The sequence below is a fragment of the Oncorhynchus tshawytscha genome, linkage group LG02, assembly GCF_018296145.1.
Source record: "Oncorhynchus tshawytscha isolate Ot180627B linkage group LG02, Otsh_v2.0, whole genome shotgun sequence".
Lineage (NCBI taxonomy): Eukaryota > Metazoa > Chordata > Actinopteri > Salmoniformes > Salmonidae > Oncorhynchus > Oncorhynchus tshawytscha.
Genome location: NC_056430.1, coordinates 58,842,274 through 58,869,555, shown reverse-complemented (window position 1 = coordinate 58,869,555; position 27,282 = coordinate 58,842,274). Strand labels below are relative to the sequence as shown.

Here is a 27,282-nt window from a genome sequence, read left to right as displayed (position 1 = left end):
TTTTTATCCCAAAATGCCATGCCCTAATACCACCGTAATTGAAGAACCATCATGCCCACACACTTAATAATTGATTCTGCTTAATGTAAAGTGTCTAGTTAGTATGTCATATCTAAAATGTGGCATGGGGACTAAAATAATGAAATGATGTGTTAACTATGCTCTCGTCCAAGAGAAAGCAGGAGAGCAGTTCAGTGGACAAACTGTGGACAGTGCAGATAGAAATGTAATGGAAAATGAAGGCATTTTGTATGATGCACAAATATGGACTGTTGTTGTTGTCCATTTGTAATATGACAATAGTAAAACTATCTATTGTTATTATTATTACTATCTATTCCTTCAAGTATGCTTACTAGATCTTTATTTTGAATAAATAACAGTACATGACTAAGACAAAGTAAAATGTATCTTTTATTTAAAAATAAAAAAAAGAAGTAAATATTCTCAAAAGCTGTGACAAACTTGTGCTTGGTGTAAATATATATAACAATGTTAAGTCGCATGAATGTTTTATATATTAGAGCTACACGTGGACTTCCTTCGTATAAAATAAGACATACATTTATATTGGCAATTTTCAGTCTTCAATTACATTTTATTATCACCCCAATAAATAATTTTCATATTGGAATGTAACCACATTTGTTTCCACATAATATTGTTGCCAGAACTATGTATCTACATGGTAATTATATAGGCATATTATATAGGCTGGTACATTGCAACCACAGTGTAGGTACACATTGTTATTTATGGTAGGTCTTCAACTGTTACCTTTTTAACAGTTTTTATAAACAGACATTTGCTCAAATTGACTGTTCCAACCACAGAGATATGGAATACTGTACTTACACTGTACCTACCTATATATAGTACATACACAGTTGAAATTGCATGTCATTCGGAGTGGGAACCTTTTGATTCAATTGAGCTTCCTTGTTGATTGTCAAACATGATATTTATTTCAAAAAGTCTCATGGAGTCAAATCCTCTACTAAAAAAAAACAGAGTTAATCTCAAATTGTGATTCAATGACTCCTTATGAAAGGAACTCTGTGTCGAAATGACCTGACTAACTGTTTGTGGCAGATCGCTGACTGGAAGTTCTGTGCAGGATCAAGAGGCACTCTGGCACACATACAGACATGTTAAGCAACAATTCCCCTGCCTATATGACCAAACAACACTGCCAATGATTTCCTGAAAATATCACTTTTGCGTCCAAAAGCATTATTGCTTTATTCCCATTGGACAGAGGTTGCCGAGCAACTCTCCGATGAGGGTTGACGTGATCATACATTTCCATTCGTTAAGGATGCCATTGGATTACTACACACTGCAAACGGTTCCATCACAGTCCTCACCACATCACTATACTTGTAACCCATTAAATCACACTTCACCAATAAGCTTGACTGTTTTAGGTGCCTTTGTCTCTCTTCTAATCTCGGTTAACCCAGAACTAAAATCTCACGTAGTTTGGTCAGAAGCTCATAGTCTGTCCAATAGAGATCTCTCTTCAAGAAAACTGAAACAGATATGTCTCTTTTCAACGACAATTGGTATTTATATTGACTTCACATTGCATTACTGTACGTTTCTTTTCAACTACATAAATGAAAAGCTCTCCAAACAAACAAAATCAGTGATCTTAAAGGGGATATGATGTGATTGTGAACCTCACTTGGCAACTATGGTAAAAGATACAAAGGGCAAGTCTGATTTTAAACACTGGTCATTTCTCTGCAGGAAAACACATCTTGACTAGACTAATGTTGAGAGATTTCACAACGATTTCAAATGTGACGAGAACTCATTCTCCTACTACAGTGCAATACGTACGTTTAGCAAAGGATGAGTAAGAAAGAGTTGTGTTCAGTTTAAGTCACGTTATGCTCTTACAATGTTATCATTAGCCAGTGATGCATAAAGTGACTGTATCGTGGCCTGGCTATTTCACCCTCCTGCTCCTCCAGTATGTGCTCTGTGTGGGTGTTGGTTTTCACTGCAAATATCCAATGGTTCCATCTCCAAGAAAGGACTACACGCTTTGAGCTAAAACAAAACAATTTCACCCAGTCCAGTGCTCAACCAGCAGATCAGACAATATACATTCAATCCCAATTTATACAGCCATCCATTTGAATGAAAACTAGCCAACACAGTACAAGGACCATGAATGGGAAACCCTTGCAGGGAGTATGTGGATATCTCTATTAGATCCAAGCAGTACAGAGAGTGTTAGGCCTTGTGAGGGTCTATGAGGGAGTAAGAGGGCTGAGTAGGATGAAAGTGCCCCTAGGCACTGATCTAAGGCCAGTTTAGCCTTTTATCCTCTAATGGATAATATGAGATATGGGGATGGGTAAACTGATTTAAGATCTGTGCCTAAGAGCAATTTGTAACTGGAACTTAGAAGGCATAGGGTCCCACGATGATGGTGAGCCGGAGCAGAGAGCTGGAGCGGTAGTTGAGGACATTGTTGTGGGTGACCATCTCCAGGTCAACCACATGCTCCCGCGGTCCGGTCAGCGGCTTGGTCATCACCAGCATGGCACTGACGTTACTGGAGCGCTGGTAGGTTAAAGGGATTATTTAGTTAGCATGTTCTGAGGATGCTAACAAGGGTCCTACCACTACCATTATTTTACACTCATTGATGTTAATGCTAATGTACAAATCTGGGGTCGCTGACCCTCCAGGTCCACAAACCATGTTTCCATCCAACCATATTAATGCGAGTAAAGTACCTGTCGGATAAAACAATGTACAACATGTCTGATGGGAACAGCATTTGTCGATAAACATTCTTAAAATGTCGATAGAACAAAATACGCTAGACCGGGGTGAATCAGTGAAATAGATAATGCAACAAATGGCAGTGAAAACACTTTTTTTGGCGCATTTGTCGCAGTAAATTTGCCGTCACAAGACGCTATGTTGTAATGTCCTTCTACTACAACTTGGAAAAACAACGCACAGTTTATGTGCACTAAGTCATTATGCACAGCTTTTAAGTTGCAAGAAGTCAGTTTGTTGGAAACACACCACTGCCAGTAAAATTAGCATACCTTTTGGTGCAAATATTAGAATATTAACTTCAAACCTACCTATAAACTACTTTTTAGGTATCCAATAATAATGATGTAAGTGGGAAATGTGTGTGAGCTATCCATTTGAGGGTAAGGGATAGCAATCAGGGGAAGTCAAAATATTATTTCATTAAAGGGACTGTCCACTCAAAATGCAATCTCACAAGATATTCCCTAAATAGCAAAGGGCAGCCAAAACATCTGAAACCAACACCTACCTTAAATAAGTGTTTCAATGACACAGTAGACGAGAGATCATTCAATTACGCTACCACTTAGGTAGAAAAGCAAGTGACAAATGCTGACACCATCTGACATGATGGTAACGTTAATACCTGTTGACTGACTGAAACATCTCTGGGCTCACCCTGAGGATGAACTCTCCTCCCTCGTTGCCAGACTTGACCCTGAATGTATTGTGCATGTTAGGGTAGACGCTCGTTGCCTGGATCTGGAAGATGTCGGCTGGGACGGAGCGCTCCGACGAGATGCTCATGTACTTGTAGACGATGGACGGCGGCAGGCCTCGGCAAATTGTGAGCGACTGGCAGCTGCAACGCCTACAGACATGCAGAGACAGAGAGAACCATTGGGTATGGTCACGTTAGCAGATACTTTTATACATGTGGCATATACAGTGGGGCAAAAACGTATTTAGTCAGCCACCAATTGTGCAAGTTCTCCCACTTAAAAAGATGAGAGAGGAATTTTCATCATAGGTACACTTCAACTATGACAGACAGAATTAGAAGAAAAACATCCAGAAAATCACATTGTAGGATTTAATGAATTTATTTGCAAATTATGGTGGAAAATAAGTATATTCAATGTCGCATTTTTTTTTTTACCCATCGATCAATAGGAAAACCTCCCTGGTCTTTGTGGTTGAATCTGTGTTTGAAATGCACTGCTCGATTGAGGGACATACAGATAATTGTATGTGTGGAATACAGAGATGAGGTAGTCGTTCAAAAATCATGTTAAACACTATTATTGCATACAGAATGAGTCCATGCAATGTATTATGTGACTTGCACATTTTTACTACTGAACATGCAGTATTTAGGCTTGCCATAACAAAGGCATTGAATACTTATTGACTCAAGGCTTTTTATTTGTAATTCAAATCATCAAATCAAATTTTATTTGTCACATACACATGGTTAGCAGATGTTAATGCGAGTGTAGCGAAATGCTTGTGCTTCTAGTTCCGACAATGCAGTAATAACCAACAAGTAATCTAACTAACAATTCCAAAACTACTGTCGTATACACAGTGTAAGGGGATAAAGAATATGTACATAAGGATATATGAATGAGTGATGGTACAGAGCAGCATAGGCAAGATACAGTAGATGGTATCGAGTACAGTATATACATATGAGATGAGTATGTAAACAAAGTGGCATAGTTAAAGTGGCTAGTGATACATGTATTACATAAGGATGCAGTCGATGATATAGAGTACAGTATATACGTATGCATATGAGATGAATAATGTAGGGTAAGTAGCATTATATAAGGTAGCATTGTTTAAAGTGGCTAGTGATATATTTACATCATTTCCCATCAATTCCCATTATTAAAGTGGCTGGAGTTGAGTCAGTGTCAGTGTCAGTGTGTTGGCAGCAGCCACTCAATGTTAGTGGTGGCTGTTTAACAGTCTGATGGCCTTGAGATAGAAGCTGTTTTTCAGTCTCTCGGTCCCAGCTTTGATGCACCTGTACTGACCTCGCCATCTGGATGATAGCGGGGTGAACAGGCAGTGGCTCGGGTGGCTGATGTCCTTGATGATCTTTATGGCCTTCCTGTAACATCAGGTGGTGTAGGTGTCCTGGAGGGCAGGTAGTTTGCCCCCGGTGATGCGTTGTGCAGACCTCACTACCCTCTGGAGAGCCTTACGGTTGAGGGTGGAGCAGTTGCCGTACCAGGCGGTGATACAGCCCGCCAGGATGCTCTCGATTGTGCATCTGTAGAAGTTTGTGAGTGCTGTTGGTGACAAGCCGAATTTCTTCAGCCTCCTGAGGTTGAAGAGGCGCTGCTGCGCCTTCTTCACGATGCTGTCTGTGTGAGTGGACCAATTCAGTTTGTCTGTGATGTGTATGCCGAGGAACTTAAAACTTGCTACCCCCTCCACTACTGTTCCATCGATGTGGATAGGGGGGTGTTCCCTCTGCTGTTTCCTGAAGTCCACAATCATCTCCTTAGTTTTGTTGACGTTGAGTGTGAGGTTATTTTCCTGACACCACACTCCGAGGGCCCTCACCTCCTCCCTGTAGGCCGTCTCGTCGTTGTTGGTAATCAAGCCTACCACTGTTGTGTCGTCCGCAAACTTGATGATTGAGTTGGAGGCGTGCGTGGCCACGCAGTCGTGGGTGAACAGGGAGTACAGGAGAGGGCTCAGAACGCACCCTTGTGGGGCCCCAGTGTTGAGGATCAGGGGGAGGAGATGTTGTTGCCTACCCTCACCACCTGGGGGCGGCCCGTCAGGAAGTCCAGTACCCAGTTGCACAGGGCGGGGTCGAGACCCAGGGTCTCGAGCTTGATGACGAGCTTGGAGGGTACTATGGTGTTGAATGCCGAGCTGTAGTCGATGAACAGCATTCTCACATAGGTATTCCTCTTGTCCAGATGGGTTAGGGCAATGTGCAGTGTGGTTGAGATTGCATCGTCTGTGGACCTATTTGGGCGGTAAGCAAATTGGAGTGGGTCTAGGGTGTCAGGTAGGGTGGAGGTGATATGGTCCTTGGCTAGTCTCTCAAAGCACTTCATGATGACGGAAGTGAGTGCTACGGGCGGTAGTCGTTTAGCTCAGTTACCTTAGCTTTCTTGGGAACAGGAACAATGGTGGCCCTCTTGAAGCATGTGGGAACAGCAGACTGGTATAGGGATTGGTTGAATATGTCCGTAAACACACCGACCAGCTGGTCTGCGCATGCTCTGAGGGCGCGGCTGGGGATGCCGTCTGGGCCTGCAGCCTTGCGAGGGTTAACACGTTTAAATGTCTTACTCACCTCGGCTGCAGTGAAGGAGAGACCGCATGTTTTCATTGCAGGCCGTGTCAGTGGCACTGTATTGTCCTCAAAGCGGGCAAAAAAGTTATTTAGTCTGCCTGGGAGCAAGACATCCTGGTCCGTGACTGGGCTGGATTTCTTCCTGTAGTCCGTGATTGACTGTAGACCCTGCCACATGCCTCTTGTGTCTGAGCCGTTGAATTGAGATTCTACTTTGTCTCTGTACTGACGCTTAGCTTGTTTGATAGCCTTGCGGAGGGAATAGCTGCACTGTTTGTATTCGGTCATGTTACAAGACACCTTGCCCTGATTAAAAGCAGTGGTTCGCGCTTTCAGTTTCACGCGAATGCTGCCATCAATCCATGGTTTCTGGTTAGGGAATGTTTTAATCGTTGCTATGGGAACGACATCTTCAACGCACGTTCTAATGAACTCGCACACCGAATCAGCGTATTCGTCAATATTGTTATCTGACGCAATACGAAACATATCCCAGTCCACGTGATGGAAGCAGTCTTGGAGTGTGGAGTCAGCTTGGTCGGACCAGCGTTGGACAGACCTCAGCGTGGGAGCCTCTTGTTTTAGTTTCTGTCTGTAGGCAGGGATCAACAAAATGGAGTCGTGGTCAGCTTTTCCGAAAGGGGGGGGCGGGGCCTTAGGGAAGTTAGAGTAACAATGATCCAAGGTCTTTCCACCCCTGGTTGCGCAATCGATATGCTGATAAAATTTAGGGAGTCTTGTTTTCAGATTAGCCTTGTTAAAATCCCCAGCTACAATGAATGCAGCCTCCGGATAAATGGTTTCCAGTTTGCAGAGAGTTAAATAAAGTTCGTTCAGAGCCATCGATGTGTCATTTGCAGAAATGTTGAAAAACATAATTCCACTTTGACAGTATGGGGTATTGTGTGTAAGCCATTGACCCAAACATCTCAATTTAATCAATTTTAAATTCAGGTTCTAACCTAACCAAATGTGGGAAAAGTCAAGGGGTGGGAATACTTTCTGAAGGTGCTGTATGTGATGGGTCAAAAAAAGGGTCAATGCAGATAGTCCGGGTAGCTATTTGGTTAACCATTTAACTAACTACTTAGCAGTCGTATGGCTTTGGGGTAGAAGCTGTTCAGGGTCCTGTTGGTTCTAGACTCTGTTTCCCGTAGTCCACGATCAGCTCTTTTGTCTTGCTGACATTGATTTGAACCTGGGTCTCCTGCACCCCACAAGACTGTGTTAGCCCACTAAGACTTCAGGTCCCAGTCAAGTTTACTCATCATGTGATCATCATCATGCATTTCACCGGACCATACTCACCCCTCTCCTGTCTTCACATAGGGCTCGTGGCAAGGGTTCCTGGGGTAGCAGCGGAAACCACCAAAGTAGTTCCAACACATCTCGTCCTCGCGGCAGTTGTTTCCTGTTTCACACTCATCTATGTCTGTTAATGGAAAGAAAATGTCATTACTGAGAGAAAATGTAGTCAATGGTCATTTCAATAAGAAAATAACTTAAAATAGCTTATGAGCTTAGTACAACGGTCTTGTAGTCTTTGTAAACAAGCAATGCGTAGCTTAAAACTACATTTCAAACTATCATGTCTATCTCATGGACTGTTAGTTAATCAATCAAGTGTCAATACTGACTTTATACCAAGATACAAGTACAAATCTAGGCATAAAGCCAATGAGTTATCATTGGGGATTCAGGTTAAAGATATTAAGATTCATTATTATGATGTACGACTTCCTGCTGTTGTAAGAGAGGGCTAGATATTTTACTAGTTGGCACATTACCTTGGCACATTCGGTTGCCTTGGAGCTGGTATCCCTCGGGACAGGTACAGACATACCCTCCGGGCTGATTAACACACTGCCACTGGCACATGTAACTCGAGAAGGCGCATTCATCAATATCTACGAATAGATAAATATTACGTAGTCAACCCTGAAAGGGAGTCTGACAGAAACATCTCAGGAAAGAAAATATTAGGTGTGAGCGGGGGGTGGAGGATTGTAAAATTGTATCAGTATACATTATCAATAAGGTACTGATAGTTATACATTGAGTATACCAAACATTAGGAACACTTTCCTAATATTGAGTTGCAGTACCTTGGCAGGAGGCTTGGTTGGAGGCTAGCTCATAACCCTGCTCACACTGGCAGATGAAGGAGCCCATGATGTTGTAGCACTGGTGTTGACAGGGATTGCTCCCCTCACACTCGTTCACATCTGCAAGACAAGGAGGGACTAATAAATTAAAGAGAAATTGCAGAAAGGCAGAGCGGAAGTAGAGAAAGTCATCCATTATGATATTCTGTGAGAACAACTTGGCATTTACAGTACCAGTCAAAAGTTTCGACACACCTACTCATTCAAGGCTTTTTCTTTATTCTTACTATTTTCTACATTGTAGAATAATCGTGGAAACATCAAAACTATGAAATAACACATATGGAATCATGTAGTGACCAGAAAAGTGTTAAACAAATCAAAATATATTTTAGATTTGAGATTCTTCAAAGTAGCCACCCTTTGCCTTGATGACAACTTTGCACACTCTTGGCATTCTCTCAAACAGCTTCACCTGGAATGCTTTTCCAACATTCTTGAAGGAGTTCCCACATATGCTGAGCACTTCTTGGCTGCTTTTCCTTCACTCTGCAGTCCAATCCCAAACCATCTCAATTGGGTTGAGGTCGGGTGATTGTGGAGGCCAGGCCATCTGATGCAGCACTCCATCACTCTCCTACTTGGTTAAATAGCCCTTACACAGCCCGGAGGTGTGTTGGGTCATTGTCCTCTTGAAAAACAAATTATAGTCCCACTAAGCGCAAACCAGATGGGATGGCGTATCGCTGCAGAATGCTGTGGTAGCTATGTTGGTTAAGTGTGCCTTGAATTTTAACAATCAGACACATCACAGCAACACTCACTATCACCGTAGGACCCCTGCACCAAGAAAGCCTTCCCTTCCTCATCATCGAGGCAACATCCCAGAGGTTTACCAGAATCTCCGGGAGGTTTGCTCCAAGACCTGTGCCACCTGTCTCCCTGCTCATCGTCTCTGGGACTGTACCACCGACCTGCTGGCAGACTCTGCGCCTCGACGCAGCCTCGTCTACCCCATGTCGTGGCTGAAACCAAGGCTATGGAGGAGTACATCCAGGAGGCTCTCCAACAGACCTTCATCCACCCATCCACTTCCCCTGCGTGGCAGGCTTCTTCTTCGTGGCCAAGAAGGAGGGAGGTCTATGTCCGTGCATCGACTACAGAGGTCTCAATTCCATCACCACCAAGTACCGCTACTCTCTCCCATTGGTGCTGGCTGCCATCGAACAGCTCTGCGAGGTCCGGTTTTATACTAAACTGAACCTTCAGCACGATTTCTGGGCACTATGAGTACTGGATTAATAAACGCTCCATTGGTGTTCCAGGCAATTGTGAACGAGGTGTTCCAGGACATGTTTGGGCGTCAGGTGGTTGTGTATATCGACAACATCCTGATCTACTCAGCCACCTTGGAGGATCACATCGCCCAAGTCCGGGTAGTCCTGGGACGCCTCCTGGAGAACCACCTGTACGTCAAAGCGGAGAAGTACCAGTTCCATCAAGCCGCTGTCTCCTTCTTCAGATACCCGATCAGCCCACAGGGAGTAGTTATGGATGAAAGGAAGGTTGAGGCAGTCAGTCCCAACCACCATAAAGGGACTACAATGGTTTTTAGGGTTTCCCAACTTCTACAGTCACTTCATTAAGAACATCAGCTCCATCGCCTCTTCTCTCCCCTCAAGGGTGACCCCCGTAAGTTGGTGTGGAGTCCTGCAGATTTCATCACTGATCTCCCCTCTTCTGATGGTTTCACTACTATTACGGTTGTTGTGGACAGATTCTCTAAATCCTGCCGTTTTATTCCTCTCTCTGGTCTCCCTATGGCTCTGCAGGTCGCTGAGGCACTGTTCCAGCAGGTCTTCCGGCAGTATGGCCTTCCAGAGGACATCGTCTCCGACCGTGGTCCCCAATTCACGGGCCGGTTCCTTCCCTGGGCGGGGTACGCCCAGAATTCACTGCGTCACTCCTCCACCGGGCTGACCCCCTTCCAGTGTGTCCTGGGATATCAGCCAGCCCTGGAGAGCCGTTGTGGAACCGAGCCAGACCGAAGCACCTGCGGTGGACAAGTGGTTCAGACTCGCATAGGAGGTTTGGAATGATGCCCACATGAGACTCCAGCGTGCCGTAGACCGTCAGAAGGAGCAGGCGGACTGCCACCACAGTGAGGCTCCTGTGTTCCATCCTGGTAATCGTGTCTGGCTCTCCACCAGGAACCTTCATGTAACAAAAACAGACTTCAGCAGAATTCACCTGATTTGATTACATCTTCTGTTTGCTTGGTACTATTATTCATTATGATTCAGGGGGCACACCCAGGGGTGGAAATGGGAGGGTGGGGAGTATCTCTGGGATTTGTACAACATTATTTCACTCCTTGAATTCAATGTAAAATGCACATTGGTTGCATGTCAAAATTATTTCCCAATCACCCCCCTACATGTTTTACCATTTATTTTTGTTATCTAAAAAAATAACATGGGACAAATTGCTCCAAAACACACTCTGCAGTCCGGACCCCTGATATTCCGTTTCCTGGCTCAACAAAAGCATTTTTCTGAATGCAACACAGACAGTGTTCCCTTCCAATCCCACTCCAGGGTGGTCTCTATATACAAAGAACTAAAAATAGGGAATTCATATACAGGGAGTTGGAGGTGTTAGATGTGTGGGAGAGAACACCAAGTCTGTACAGAAAGCTCAAAGGCTAAACGCACCGATCCCCTCATACCCTAGCCTGCTCCCAGATATGTTTGTGCTGTATTTATTGCCAAATCCTAAGGCCATTGACAGAACAAACAGATCTGAGACCAGGCTACTCTTACCCTGCTGATGTAACTCATTTGTTGACGACAGTGATGGACACAATGTGAGAATTGTCATCCTGGAGGCTGGAAGTCTGTGTAAACAAGTTCCCCTTTCAAACACACACACACACACACACACACACACACACACACACACACACACACACACACACACAACAAAGCCCGGCTGACCCTGCTTTTGGCCCTGATTGGGAGGTGAATAGCCCTAATGATCAAAGCTGGCCTCCACTCAGCATGTACAGTATGGGGTGAAGAAGTGACAATACTGTCGCCCTACAACCTTTCTTTCACAGAAATGAATTAAGACCAGTGAAAAGTTGACATGCTGACAGAGGTGAACCAATCCTAAAATCAAACTTGAGTTTTATGTAGCATAATAGCGTAATTAACACACTGTGCCAGAAATAAGAGTGCAAAGAACATGACACCTTCAAATACAGTACTTCTTGCCAGAATTTGCCAAAACTACAATGTTGAAATACTACCGCACTACAGTCTATGCACATATATTCCCCCACCCACCCCCAGCCTCCAAAACGAGCACTTTTCAAACAAAAAGCTTGGTTTACAAAGATCCCTGTGTCCTTGCAAGAATGCCGTGCCAGGCACCCCTATATATTCGGTTTCCGTCAAGGTGTCAGGTTCAAAATGTTTAATCGCAAGGGGACTACTGAGGGAAGCCCCCCCCCCCCCTTCAAATATGTCAACATCCAGGATGAGAAACTACTGTTTTGAGAAGGACACCAGCTCTTCCTTTGTGTTCAATGGCCTCTGATAGAGATAAAAGAGGGATGTAATTATGAAAGAGAGTAAACAAGGGAACTAAGCTTCTAAAAGAATATGCCGCAGACCAAATCAAATGCTAAAGACTAAAGCCCATAAGTACGCACATGCAGTGATGTCGTGACTACTGTTTTGGTAGACCCATCTATCTGTCCATGTCTGAGGTGGATGAGATGTGCGATGAAAGGATGCACCACCACCAAAGTCCTCTCTGGCTGTAGTCAGTGTCTGCTGGTTGTCTCCTCTTTGTAGTGCTTCAATAACCAGTTGCTATTGAACCTTACAGTCAATGTATTGAACAATAGAATAATCAGGCTCTGTTCCAATACATTAGAAATATGTCCTTCCTTCCTCGGGGAGAAATGACAAATCACTAATCCAATTCCCTCCCTATCCCTTCCTCTTGGCCCTAACCCTTCAATGTTTGCTGATCTGGAAGGTGCAAGCAATTTGATGAAGCTATACCACTACACTGCTTAAACCTTTCCAGATCTGTAAACATTGAAGAATTAATGCTGGAGTTGAATCCAGCCCTGTGAACTTGTTTTCATGGTCAAGTGCCACGGTCTTATTAGCATTAGTTACCAGAATCGCATGTAGCATGTGGCAAATGTTTACCAGTTGTAAGAACAAGACACTGCAATAATCTTCCTCGGTTACAGTGTACGTTTTGATTGTGATGTTAAACTGGAAAAGTATCAATGCAAATCACTAATGCCATTCTTTTAGGGGATGTAGCATCATTTTTATCTTGTATCTGATACTGTATAATACTGTACAGTACATATCATAATGCCCCTAATCTGTCTGCCTTTAGTTTGTGAATCACTCCAACTTAAAGACAGTCCCTCTGATGAAAGAAACATTATGATTAAATGAGAAAAAAATATGTTTCAGGAATGTGTTGTTGGCGATCATCTCCTTCCTTCCCTGAGCTCAGCTTGGCTGTAGCCCCATGCTGATTGAATGGTTTATGTAACAGCAATTGTTTCCCTCTACCGCCAGGATTTGGCATGTTGCAACCTGACTAAAATCTTGCACAGTTTGCCAACAGGAGATTGGAGGACGCACCCGCACGCACGCACGCACGCATTCACACACACACACACGCACGCACGCACGCACACACACACACACACACACACACACACACGCACACACGCACACACACACACACAAATTATGACATTCTTTAATGACGGCTGCAAATCCATCATCCAAAGAAAAAGAGCAAAGGGGTAAATGGAAGTTAAGTGGTTCCCCACTTTACAGATCAAATACAATGCATCTTCATAACCTGCAGATAGCGCATAAACTGTTCAAAAGGTTCAATTAATTGCATTTTCACTAGAACTGTTTTCATACAAAGTGCTCTAAACTTGAAAAGGGACTGCAATCATTTTGAATGAATTCCAATTGGAATGAATCCTGAATGTGACTGAATGACAATCTGAGATGACTATCTTTTGCCTCAATATCTGTTCATAGCATCGGCAGTATTCCAGAAGGAAATCTGCCTGCTGGTATTGCTCATTTAAACTAGGGCCCCTGCAATGCTGAGTTTGTACTGTAGCCTTACTACTGAGTTTGTATAACTGCACTGCACTACAGTCCGCTTATAACTGTTTGGCAGATCCATTCCTATATACTTCAAATTACATCAGACTGATGGAATATTTGTATGTAGGATTAAAATGATGCTGGACACTTCCATAATGAATCAGGGTACTTGTCCAATTAGAAACACTCATTTTCAACATTTTACTATAGTGTGCCCTAGTCCTAATAAACACACCCCAGTTAAGTTGCATGGGCTTACTCTTACCACGGCAGTAGTTGAGCTCGTCCACCACGAACCCTGCAGCACACTGCATGGTGCCCTGGCTTTGGAAAGAGCTCTGGATGACCCGTTGGACAGGCAAAGCAGGGGCGGGTGCCAGAGGAGGCTGTTCTTCCACCAGAGGGGCCACGGTGGGCTCGTCGTCACCATTACTAACGATGATCTGGGCATTCTGGGGCAGGCAGAAGTAGCCTCCGAAATGATTGATGCACCTCATGCCGCCCTTGCAGGCGTCGGGCACCGTGGTACACTCGTTGATGTCTGAAAAAGGGAGGACCGCCGTCAGAGACAGACCTGGGTTCATATAGTAAGCCACAGTATGTTTTCTTTCAACTACATAAGCTGTGCTTGATTGAGCTTGCCAGTGGAATAGCCCCAAAAGTGCAAATACCACCCACCTGTCACTCCAGGTTGGGAAAAAAAATGTATTTCAACACAGGTCTGGTCAGTGTAACACCACCAAGTCAGCATGGGTATACCAGGAAAACCACCACCTCCACCATCAATATTTGTATTTATTTCACCTTTATATAACCAGGTTGGCAGTTGAGAACAAGTTCTCATTTACAATTGCGACCTGGCCAAGATAAAGCAAAGCAGTTCGACACATACAACAACACAGAGTTACACATGGAGTTAAAGCAAACATACAGTCAATAATACAGTAGAAAGATAAGTCTATATACAATGTGAGCAAATGAGGTGAGATAAGGGAGCTAAAGGCAAAAAAAGGCCATGGTGGCGAAGTAAATACAATATAGCAAGTAAAAAACTGGAATGGTAGATTTGCAGTGTAAGAATGTGCAAAGTAGAGATAGAAATAATGGGGTGCAAAGGAGCAAAATAAATAAATACAGTAGGGGGAGAGGTAGTTGTTTGGGCTAAATTATAGATGGGCTATGTACACGTGCAGTAATCGGTGAGCTGCTCTGACAGCTGGTGCTTAAAGCTAGTGAGGGAGATAATTGTTTCCAGTTTCAGAGATTTTTGTAGTTCTTTCCAGTCATTGGCAGCAGAGAACTGGAAAGGAGAGGCGGCCAAAGGAAGAATTGGTTTTGTGGGTGACCAGAGAGAAATACCTGCTGGAGCGCGTGCTACGGGTGGGTGCTGCTATGGTGACCAGCGAGCTGAGATAAGGGGGGACTTTACCTAGCAGGGTCTTGTAGATGACCTGGAGCCAGTGGGTTTGGCGACGAGTATGAAGCGAGGGCCAGCCAACGAGAGCGTACAGGTGGTGAGTAGTATATGGGGCTTTGGTGACAAAACGGATGGCTCTGTGATAGACTGCATCCAATTTATTGAGTAGGGTATTGGAGGCAATTTTGTAAATGACATCGCCGAAGTCGAGGATCGGTAGGATGGTCAGTTTTACAAGGGTATGTTTGGCAGCATGAGTGATGGATGCTTTGTTGCGTAATATGAAGCCAATTCTAGATTTAAATTTGGATTGGAGATGTTTGATGTGAGTCTGGAAGGAGAGTTTACAGTCTAACCAGACACCTAGGTATTTGTAGTTGTCCACATATTCTTTGTCAGAACCGTCCAGAGTAGTGATGTTGGACGGGCGGGCAGGTGCAGGCAGCGATCGGTTGAAGAGCATGCATTTAGTTTTACTTGTATTTAAGAGCAATTGGAGGCCACGGAAGGAGAGTTGTATGGCATTGAAGCTCGTCTGGAGGGTTGTTAGCACAGTGTCCAAAGAAGGGCCAGAAGAATACAGAATGGTGTCATCTGCGTAGAGGTGGATCAGAGACTCACCAGCAGCTAGAGAGACATCATTGATGTATATAGAGAAGAGTGTCGGTCCAATAATTGAACCCTGTGGCACCCCCATAGAGACTGCTGGGTATTCTTGGTATACACATACTGTATCAGTGTCTGCTAGAACTGATCGTATCTCTTCCACAGTGCTATTCAATTCCTCTACTAATCAATATATTCATTAAGTCAGAAAGGACATTTGACAAAGTGTGGATAAGCACCTCTTACCTTTGCATTCTTGTCGTTCCATGTCAAATGTATAGCCATCTGTACACTGTAAACATAAATAAGAGAGGATAAGTATCTGGTACTCAGTTGATTGGTTTGTTGATTGATTGATTAATTGATCTACAAAATACGTATCACATATCTCTGAAGCTTTACAGTCTACATCTCATTAAAGATGTAGTCTTACCCTCCTTTGTTATGCCACTTTGAGCCTGTATATTAGGAAATCAGACAGACAGCAATTAAGGAGTCAGCCTGGAGAACACCTTAATTCACCCAAAACAATGTGCTTAGTCTGTTGCCATCCAGGGAGGAATGTCTGCTCGCCTCGCTCGCTCTCGTCTGAGTCATGGGACTTGCCACTGTGTGTGCACAGGCACGTGTTGTTTCCAGTCTCCATGAGTCCAGACTCATGTTATTACCTCCATAATTCAACAGCTCCAACAACAACAACTTCGACTACAGTCATTTGTCGAGAAGGAGACGTCCTCCACTGGAGACATGCCAATGCTATCCCATCCCATCAATGTCTATTCCAAACCCTCTGTTCATTTTCATGAACGTTCACTTGGTACATGAATCAGGGTTGGGGTCAACTCAAAATGAACATTTTACTTCATGAAATACAAATTGTCCAAATGTTTACAATGACGATTTTTCAATTTTTGAATTCAATTTCAATTCACTTCCTGAATTAAAACATTTCATTGACCCCATCCTTGACTTGAATTAAATCCCACTTTAAAAAGCTTATATTGTCCTTCAATATTGACTTTTGCTTGTGCTGCCCTGACTTTTGCTTGTGCTGCCCTTTACAAAAAATATGTTTGTGGCAAATTTGCTGCAAATAAATGTTGCCAGAAGTTTGCAAATGTTTGCCACCAGTGGTGAATCTGCAGCAAACCTTATAGGCAACAATAGTATGTAATGCCACTAGTGGCAAACAGCTTACCAGAAGTAGTTCCAAGACCAGTAAGCATTGATGACCAGTCAGTGGGAGAAGAAAAATCTATTGAAGTGATCTACCTTCCAAGTTGTACAGTGAGTGTCTAACTTATTAAACATTCTAATAAACTTAAACATCGTGTTATCTAATTGATGCCTGTTTAGCAGTGTCATGTTTTATGGGATAGAGTGAAACACATTTTGTTGCAACCTGTCAGCGCCACTGGCTGGCTCAGTGCTATCATATTTTTGCACAATTAATGTGATAGCTAGCTAGCTAACTAAATGATTTACCTAAACACTTAACGTTATATTTTTAGGTAAAGACTTGCTGTCTTGTAATAACAAATGTCAATATGCTAGCGTCACTGTTCAGTACCACGTTAGCTAGCATAACAGCTAAGTTAATGTAGCAACAAGAAATATGAGCTGACTTGACATCAGAGCAAAACTTCACTCTTGCAGATGGATACCCTTCCCCTACCCGTCGTGTTGGAAGAGGCTGCATTGGGAAGAGGATGCATCAACACCCTGGAAAGATGTTTGTGGTGCATTCACTCATGACACTTTTTTGCGATAAATGAGTGTAATGTAATCTTCAAGCTTGATAAGGTAAGCAAATGCATACATGTATTATTCTCATAAATGTAGCCTGCTATACATTTATTCTTTGCAAAAAATAGATATTTCATTGCTCTTTAAACTTCTAGCTCTTGTTGATCGTGTGTTGTTCCTTCTCTCTTTCTGTCTAGAAGCAAACAGTTACCAAGCAAAAACACAGATTGATTAGTTTGAATCAAATGTGTTGCCGCTTGGCTGGAGAAATATCTCTAGGCTCTCTAGGAACAGTTGGCCACATATTTAAATTTAGATTTAATAGGCCTGCGTCCCAGGTTATGCTAGCTACATTTTTGTTTATTACTATAGCATTTACACAAGGCAGAATAATTGATTTCTTGTGGAAAATATATAGAATGGAAGTTTCAGAAAGAAGCAAAGCTGACCCCAGCTGTTACAAAGTTTTGGATATCAAAGCCAAACCCTCCCATTAGCCACTGAATCTAAGATGCCAAAATAGAACAAGTTTTCAGTAATTGTTTTCAGTATCTTAATGTTGTTTTGGTTTTGTGTTTTCTGATTGTTTCAGTGCATGCAGTTATTAAGCTTTGGACGAAGGACTTCCACAAGGCCGCCATCTCCAAAGTTCACTCAAAAAGGCAATAGTTTTTTTTGTGTGTATATTATTATTTTTTCACTTCCATTGGTTGAAAGCTAATTTCTCATCAGTAATTTCTTAGTTCATGAACATTCGAAAGTTAAACATCCTAAGGTTAAAATCCCCATAACCCATAGTGTTCACATTTCTCTCATGTAAATATTGTAGCTACATAAAAATATTAAATAAACTATTTATTTGGGGAATATTCAGTTATTGCTCTTTTTCATTAGCATGCTGATAATCATTTCAAGATAAGGATTTTTCAGGATTAATTTTTTTATCTGTTATTAAGACATTTAATACATGTAGTTTAGTATATTTAGTACATTAAGTATGTTTAGTTTAGCTTCTAAACTAGCAAGTTCATTTAAAGTTATATGTGATTTGGTTTATGCAGATAAGACATTTAATTAGTGTTGAGGAAGCTACTTTGAAAATATAGTTTACCAAGCTACCAATTACTTCACACTGGAATAAGTTAAACTACCCTTAAGAAAAATATTGTTTACTTAACTATATCTCAGAATTAGACATTCATCCATGTTTCTCAAATGTCAAATTTCAAAGTTGTTGCAAACATCAAATTGTTTAAGGTTAAGTTTAGGCATTAACTCTGAATTTTTAAGGTAGGGTTAAGTTTAGGCATTATCTCTGAATTTTTAAAGTTAGGGTTAAGTTTAGGCATTAACTCCGAAATCTTAAGGAGAGGCATTAACTCTGAATGTTTTTTAAATTTATTTTACCTTTATTTAACTAGGCAAGTCAGTTAAGAACAAATTCTTATTTTCAATGACAGCCTAGGAACAGTGGGTTAACTACCTTGTTCAGGAGCAGAACAACAGATTTGTAACTTGTCAGCTCAGGGATTTGATTTTGAAACCTTTCAGTTACTAGTCCAACGCTCTAACCACTAGGCTACCTGACACCCCAAGGAAAGAGTTAAGTTTTGGGATAGGCTTAAAACAAAAATAAATAAAAAACTTTCTATCGTTGGATTTGAACTTGCAACCTTTGGAATCAGAGGCAGATGCATACGCCCATTTGCCATCCCTGTCCACAACACCCTGGCACGACCAAACTCGGTCCCCGGGAACCCAAAGGGTGCACGTTTAGTTTTTTGCCCTAACACTACATAGTTGATTAAAATGATCAAAGCTTGATCATTAGTTCATTATTTGAATCAACTGTGTAATGATAGGACAAAAACCAAAACATGCATCCCTTGGAGTCCCGAGAACCAAGTTTGGGAAACCCCGCCCTAGCAAAACCGAAACCTTCTTGAAGGTAACAGTGCTCACTGTTGCCCCTAGTGGCATTCCATGTCATATCCCAACATCCTCAACCAGGTCACCTGGGACACGAGTCAGCCATCCATGTGAAGGACTTCGAATACTTGTATCACGGGTTACCCGGTTGATGTATTATAATCTCAATGTCTCAACTTTCAAAATACATAGAGTCCTCTTAATTTACAGCATTTCCCTCACTCAGACAACCAAAATGTAGCTAAAGCTGCCCAATAAGTGGAGGGATGGGGGCAACTTCTTGTCGCGCATGGTGGGGGTGCACACGCTCGCAATTGCTAATAACCCATCCCCACCCGCCTGACTATAAGCGATAAAGTGAAAATCTGGAGGCCCACAACCGACCCTAACCCATAATATAGAAAAACATTTGCTGTAGGCTACAGTCAGACGGCAGAAAGATTTTTGACAGGGGTCCATGCTTTTTTTCCTGATTTAGATATGTTTCTACTTATAATTTCTGACATTTTCGTAGGCTATTTGTTAATCAATTTGTCTATAGATACATGCCGCTTCTCTTCTGTCATTATATGTGACTAAATAAACCCTTGCTCGCCAGAAGAATGTCATAAACCGATAGAATGAATGCTTCAATCTAGTTGACATTGGTTAAGTTCTCTGTCATCTCCGCTTCTTTCATGGAGCAAAGACGTTAAGGGACCAGTGAGAAAATGCTATAAAAAAAATACTAAAATGTAAGGAAAGGAAATAGAAAGCTGTGAAAACGACCCAACTTGTTTCTGATAAGATTTAAGTTCGGCTTGGATGTATATTTTATGTGGTTGAAATTACAATCAGCTTTTATGATGCTGATTAAGATAGCACCTCTACAGAAGGTATCTAACTGCGCATTCACATTTTCTCAAGATGCCGAAAGAAAGAAATTATATTTCTCCACTCCTGTTCCTGAGTCTTAATTTTGCCTACATTTGGTGTATAATTTTAATGGAAGAAATGCTTAATTCTGCAGGAATTCATTTTAAGGTTATAGACCTACAGTCAGATTTCAGTTTCCATTGAATCCATCTGAACAGTAGGCTACAGTAGGCTATTGTTTTCTCTTTATTCAACCCGCCACCCACCCGCCCTTCATCCACACAATATTTCATGACCCTAAACCTGCCTGCCCCGCAATATAACTGTGGGGTCTGCAGGTTATGAGTCAGCCCAAGCATCATTAGCGCGTGGCTTTCAATTTCAGAACGGCTGTCAGTCAAAACCTATACAGATCTGTGAAGCGGAGACCCTTGAGATCTGACGTCATGTAAAGCATGTTACTGTACAGCCACTGTGTTGAAATTTACACTCTTATCAGTGTCCAAATCTGCCATTTTCAACCCGTGTACAGGTGCAAGTGTAAAAGGCTACCTAAAGTTACTTTGAAAAAGTAGTTCACTTACATTCAAACTACCTCGTGAAAAATTATCACCATGTAAATCTGATGTCATAGACTACAAATTTCAAGGACACATCACGTTGGGGTCATATCTTAACAGAATGTTTAATTTAACCTATTAACCCTAGGATGCATATGCCGGATCAAAATGACCCGGCCTAATGTTTTTTGTTGTTGCTGTATTGACCCACCCCCCCCAAAACATATATATTTTTTAAATTATCTAATATTCCAGGAATTCCTTACCCCAAGTTTTCAAATGTGGATCAAATATAACCCATGTGTATTTCTTATGGAATCCACTGCATTGCACATTCTTTTTGCTACAACAATAAAATCAAAGTAGTTAATCAAATATTTATCATATATCTTGTTTATAATGTTCATTAATCACCGTTTTCATTTATCCTTTTTAACTCATTGAGTAAAAGGAGTATCATAAGGAGGCTCATAAGAATGCTGCCAGATATACAACCAAAATGGTTTTACACATGCTGGATGAGGAAGCCAATGCTGCCTCTGACTCAGAATCTGAGGTATCCAATTCAGATGGCACAGACTATGTGCCTGTGGCTAAAGTTGGAGTTGTGGATGCACCTGGTAGTCCAGCTGTCCTAGATGATTCTATAGATGGGGAGTACTCCCCCTCTGAGGAGAGTGAAAACCAGTCAAATAGACTGAGTAAAAAGGGGTCTTACTGGAGTGAACACTGCGTCACAGTGGATGAGCAGCTTTCCTCCAGACGTGACGCTTGGCCTTCTATCCAAAGAGTTCAATCTTGGTTTCATCAGACCAGAGACTCTTGTTTCTCATGGTCTGAGAGTCCTTTAGGTGGCTGCCATGTGCCTTTTACTGAGGAGTGGCTTCCGTCTGGCCACTCTACCATAAAGGCTTGATTGTTGGTGTGCTGCAGAGATGGTTGTCCTTCTGGAAGGTTTTCCCATCTCCATAGAAGAACTGAGGCAATAGAAAGCTGTGGGGTGATAAAAGAGAGCCATGCCACCACCACTCAGAGCAGCCAGGGCCAGAAGAGGAAGAGTTGCCAGCTCTGCCCAAGCGCAAAGGATAGAAAAGTCAGCTACTGGTGTTCTCAGTGCAACACACCTGTCTGCAAAGAGCAGAGTCACAGGCTTGTTGTTTGTAAGACAGCATAAGTACGCATCACACACACGCAAACTTTGTTCCCATTTAGTGTTCATGTTTTCTAAATTCACAACGGTTAGTGTTGTCATTTATATTGATGATGAACTTTGGATTTTCAAATAAATGTTTAGAAATATTACAAAATATGCTTAAACTACTTAGAGCACTAACTAGATTTGAATTTAGCTCAACTACCACCAAGCTACTGGAAATGTAGTTAAATTACTAGTTTAACTATACTGAACAAAAATATAAACACAACATGTAAAGTGTTGGTCCCATGTTTCATGAGCTGAAATAAAAGATCCCAGAAATGTTCCATGCACAGAAAAACGTATTTCTCTCAAATTGTGAGCATTTCTCCTTCACAAGATAATTCATCCACCTGACAGGTGTGGCATTTCAAGAAGCTGATTAAGCATGATCATTACACAGGTGCACCTTGTGCTGGGGACACACACAAAAAGGCCACTAAAATGTGCAGTTTTGCCATACAGCACAATGGCACAGATGTCTCAAGTTTTGAGGGAGTGTGCAATTGGCATGCTGACTGCAGGAATGTCCACCAGAGCTGTTGCCAAAAAACGTAACGTTAATTTCTCTACCATAAGCTGTTTTAGAGAATTTGTCAGTACATCCAATCGGCCTCACAATCGCAGACCACGTGTGACCACGCTAGCCCAGGACTTCCACATCCGGCTTCTTCACCTGAAGGATCGTCTAAGACCAGCTACCCAGACAGCTGATGAAAGTGTCGGTTTGCACAACCAAAGAATTTCTGCAGGGTCTGGACCTGACTGCAGTTCGTCATTGTAACCAACTTCAGTGGGCAAATGCTCACCCCTCGATGGACACTGGCATGCTGGAGAAGTGTGCTCTTCACAGAAGAATCCCGGTTTCAACTGTACCAGGCAGATGGCAGACAGCGTACATGGCGTCATTTGGCCGAGCGGTTTGCTGAACAGAATGCCCCATGGTGGCATTGGGGTTATGGTATGGGCAGGAATAAGCTACGGACAACGAACACAGTTGCATTTTATCGATGGTAATTTGAATGCACAGAGATATTGTGACGAGATCCTGAGGCCCATTGTCATGCCATTTATCCGCTGCCATCACCTCATGTTTCAGCATGATAATGCACGGCTCCATGTCGCAAGGATCTGTACACAATTCTTGGAAGTTGAAAATGTCCCAGTTCTTCCATGGCCTGCATACTCACCAGACATGTCACCCATTGAACATGTTTGGGAAGCTCTCAAATCAAATCAAATCAAATGTATTGGTCACATACACATATTTAGCAGATGTTATTGTGGGTGTAGTGAAATGCTTGTGTTCCTAGCTCCAACATTGCAGTAGTATCTAATAATTCACAACAAATACACAGATCTAAAAGTAAAAGAATGGAATTAAGAAATATATAAATATTAGGACGATCAATGTCGGAGTGGCTCTGGATCGATGTTTATGACTGTGTGTTCCAGTTCCTGCCAATATCCAGCAACTTCGCACAGCCATTGAAGTGGAGTGGGACAACGTTCTACAGGCCACAATCAACCTGATCAACTCTATGCGAAGGAGATGTGTCACGCTGCCTGAGGCAAATGGTGGTCACACCAAATACTGACTGATTTTCTGATCCACGCCCCTACCTTTTTTGTAAGGTGTCTGTGACCAAACATAATCATATCTGTAGTCCCAGTCATGTGAAATCCATAGTTTAGGGCCTAATTAATTTCTTTAAAATGTAACTCAGTAAAATTGTTGCACGTTGCGTTAATATTTTTCGTCAGTGTACATGTAGTTCACTACTCCCCAACGCTGCATTAAATGTCGTTAATACACAAACTAACCAAAAATCTGAACTAATTAGTATTTTCTTATTTTGCAGGAAACAGTAATGTTTGCTACAAGCTTTCCAGGATGGTTTGCCAGAAGTTCACAAGTCACCGCAAATTTGACGCCACAGTTTGCCACAAAAGTAATTTGAATGTGAAAATATGAGCTTAGCGCAAATTTGCGGAAAATTTACCAAAGAGTTGCCACAACCGTTTGACAGAAGCCATTTTTTTCCGGTAAGGGGCTGCGTCTTTTAGTGGCAGTTTCCCAGATTAAGCCTATAGTCTCCAATGGAGGATCGCCATTGAATGTGCATTTTAGTCTGGCACTGGATCTAGGCTCCGGGAAACCCACTCTATTTTTTGGCAGCAGGCACTGCAGTGTTTGCATGTGGAGGTTGTGAGAGGGGTACTTGCCGTGTATGAGATGGGTTCCTCAGCTTCCTGCGAGACGGCCACGTTGACAACAACACTCAAGCACAAGTAAATCCGTAGCATTTTGACGTCCCTGCGACATTGAGAGAAAGATTGAGTGAGAAAATTTGTTTTTTGAGTAAGTGTCCTTGTGAACACGTTGAGTCTCAAAATGTTCCAAAATGTGGCAAAATGGTTGCAGAATACATCTAATTTGGTTCAGTTATCTTTATGTTTCCCAAATGGTAGTCCACAACCTTCCTGTGAGATTCCCATGGCCAGTACTCACTCCAGTTTTCTAACACCTGCTGAGGAAGGCACTATGTTGAGATCTGTGTCAACATGGACATCATTCTCACAAACCAAATTCATAGCTCTGTCCATTTTATAAATTATCATGAAATTATATAAAATATGACTATATACTCATTATAACATTATATGCTGCATACATTATAATTGGCATTACTATTTGAACATTGGCATTATGACCTGTATAGCAAAACACGTACTTAATGAAGAATTCAGCACATTCTATTATTTCCTTTATTATCTTTTCTCTCAACTATTTTCCTAAGCTGGTTAGAGCAACATCCCATCTGCACAATGTTCCTTCATTGCAAACAGGAAGTGCTTGGAAAATCATGTTCAAATTCCTGGGCATGACCTGGGGCAAACTTACAGTAATACCACAATACCTAATGCTCAAGGAGCTGATGCTGGCATATGGATATTGTGTATCCAGTGTCTGAAAAAGTAGATATCTATTAATAAGGGTGTCCCAAATAGTGGGTCAGCTGGGATGCAGACACTAGTAAATCATACAATTACGACTCTGCCATTCTCCTCCATAATTACACCAGTGAATTTGACTACAGAATAATTGCCTACCAGTGTGTGTGTGTGTGTGTGTGTGTTTGTATGCGTGTAGAGTGAAAACCAATTGTAAAGCGTCGTTATTGCACCATCAGTTGGTGTATGTCGTTAAGAAAAATAATTCCATCAGGAGAGGAATTGTTAGGCAAGTACAAACATCTCCTTTGGGAGCAGAGCCTTGTCTCAGAGACTAGACGTAACATAGTAAAAGTAAACCCGGGACACTCAATTTGGTGTGATATGGGAAAGGGGGATACCTAGTCAGTTGTACAACTGAATGAATGCCTTCTGCATTTAATCCAACCCCTCTGAATCAGAGAGGTGCAGGGGGCTGCCAAAATCAACATCCACATCATCAGTGGGTTAACTGCCTTGCTCAGGGGTAGAACTATGTACTTTTACCTTGTCAGCCCGGGATTCAATCCAGAAACGTTTCGGTTACTGGCCTAACGCTCTAACCACTAGGCTACCTACTATGTTCTGTTTGGTATGGTTACATAAGACAGAAGGTTACTTAAGGGAAAATCGGAAGGAGGGAGGGTGGTTGGTTGGGTGTATAACAATGCGAACATCTAGCAAACCAAAAGGTTGTATTTTTGAATCTCATCATAGACAACTTTTGCATTTTTGTTAATTACTTACTACTTTTTAAACTAACTGGCAACTACTTAGCATGTTAGCTAATCCTTCCCCTAACCCTGGACATCCACAAATTAATACATACCATACGAAATGTAAGAGTATTTCAAATTTACATACAGATTGATACGAAATGCTCTGAGACCAGGTTGCAGCATTCACTTTTTTATTGGCAAAGGTTCAAATCCCCCTCCAGCTATCTTCTGAATCACCCTATCAGTTTCATGTGTTTTCTCTGAAAGTGCATCCCCATTCCGCGTTTAGCTCTTGTTCATAATGTAATTACTTTAAAGTCTTATAAATCATTATATCTTATTGATGTCATATGTAGCGTTATCAACATAACATATTTTAACACTAATCGCCCCACGTAGTAAAGTTTGAGTTACAAGATAAACCACAGGCTAGATACTAGATAGCAACTATCTGCCTAGGGACTACAGATGAAAACTACCAAACTGCCTAAATCTGGCACATTTAGGGAACTGTTAATTAATGTGCATTGTCCCTGTCAAATAAATTAATAAATTGGCCTTGAATAGAAACCTGTCAATACGGACATTGTGCGAATGTCTGATGCAGCGATGATAAACAAAACCAATTTCCGATTATGACTATGATGCAAAATAAATAAAAATAATAATAATCTGTTGGATTTATAATAAACTATTTAACGTCTCCTGAACAATGCGCTTTCAAGTCAACAGATCAAGTGTAGGTTAGTATTCTAAAAGCATGCAACCTATTTTGGAGTTGTGCAAAATGTAATGTTAGGCTATGCAAGGTACGGTTTCATTTGCATTCGATAGGGTTGCAATTTACCTGTAAAATTACTTTTTAGTTGGGTGTGTATCAATACTCAATTGATTATTATCCTCCGGAGGGTCCCGTCAGAAGTGATGGTGAATCTGAAGAAGCTACTTCTCCCCGAAATCGGTAAATGTATGTACAAATTACCAGGGTATCACAGCCTAACAAAATGATCGGGAGGTGGTGCTATCTTTACAGGTTACACACTCTCTACATCCGCGTCAAATGTTTTTGTCTCTTTAACATTGCATAGTAATTTCTACTGTATCTAATAAAAAGCATTGCGCCCCCTCTACCGGAGATGTGAAAATAAGTGAGTGCCATAATGTTTTTGTTACAATGTCATTGTTAATGTAAGCGCAGTTTGGAGGGTTCAGAGAATGTAGCGTCAACTATATGAAGTCTAAGACCAGAGGCAGCATACAGGAGCTCTATAAATCGTAACTTTATTCTTGACATGCAACCACCTTCTCAATTAGTTCAGGTGATAGACAGGATTTTATAGACACAGGTCAATGATCAGTGGTGGAAAAAGTACCCAATTGTCATACTTGAGTAAAATAATAGAAAATCACTAAAGTAAAAGTGAAAGTCACCTAGTAAATTACTACTTGAGTAAAAGTAAAACATTATTTGGTTTTAAATATACTTAAGTATCAAGAGTAAAAGTAAGAATAATTTCAAATTCCTTATATTAAGCAAACCATATGGCACAATTACATTTTTTATTTACAGATAGCCAGGGGCACACTCCAACAGTCAGACGTATGTTCCAAACGATGCATTTGTGTTTAGTGAGTCTGCCAGATCAGAGGCAGTAGGAATGACCAGGGAGGTTCTGTTGATAAGTGTGTGAATTGGAACATTATCTGTCCTGCTAAGCATTCAAAATGTAACGAGTACTTTTGGGTGTCATGGAAAATGTAAGGAGTAAAAAGTACATTTGTTTCTTTAAGGAATGTAGTGAAGTAAAAGTTGTCAAAAATATAAATAGTAAAGTACAGAAACCCCCAAAATGACTTAAGAACTTCAAAGTATTTTTAC

General features: G+C 41.8%; 1 protein-coding gene and 1 long non-coding RNA gene across 2 annotated transcripts; one reads left to right on the top strand and one right to left on the bottom strand.

The window, feature by feature from the left end:
• Positions 1–401: 401 nt before the first annotated feature.
• On the bottom strand, positions 402–26,442 carry LOC112266170 (EGF-containing fibulin-like extracellular matrix protein 2). Its single transcript, XM_024443634.2, has 9 exons — positions 26,251–26,442; positions 23,917–24,007; positions 15,652–15,697; positions 13,648–13,923; positions 8,215–8,334; positions 7,897–8,016; positions 7,418–7,541; positions 3,463–3,655; positions 402–2,577 (listed from the first exon to the last, which is right to left on the bottom strand). Exons 2-9 carry the CDS (start codon positions 23,995–23,997, stop codon positions 2,416–2,418), a joined length of 1,122 nt encoding a protein of 373 aa, XP_024299402.1. The 5' UTR covers positions 23,998–24,007; positions 26,251–26,442; the 3' UTR covers positions 402–2,415.
• LOC112266181 lies at positions 16,475–18,075 on the top strand. The gene is made up of 3 exons (XR_002955874.2): positions 16,475–16,692; positions 17,062–17,208; positions 17,744–18,075. It is a non-coding gene; the product is annotated as an uncharacterized LOC112266181 (long non-coding RNA).
• Positions 26,443–27,282: the final 840 nt, after the last annotated feature.

Excerpts from the sequence above, each read along its gene's own strand:
- LOC112266170 (XM_024443634.2), bottom strand. The coding sequence starts at position 23,997 with ATGCTACGGATTTACTTGTGCTTGAGTGTTGTTGTCAACGTGGCCGTC. Across the intron at positions 7,542-7,896 it reads AGGCAACCGAATGTGCCAAG|ACATAGATGAGTGTGAAACA; the intron begins GTAATGTGCCAA and ends TTCCATTAACAG. Across the intron at positions 3,656-7,417 it reads TATGTGAAGACAGGAGAGGG|GCGTTGCAGCTGCCAGTCGC; the intron begins GTGAGTATGGTC and ends GCATGTCTGTAG.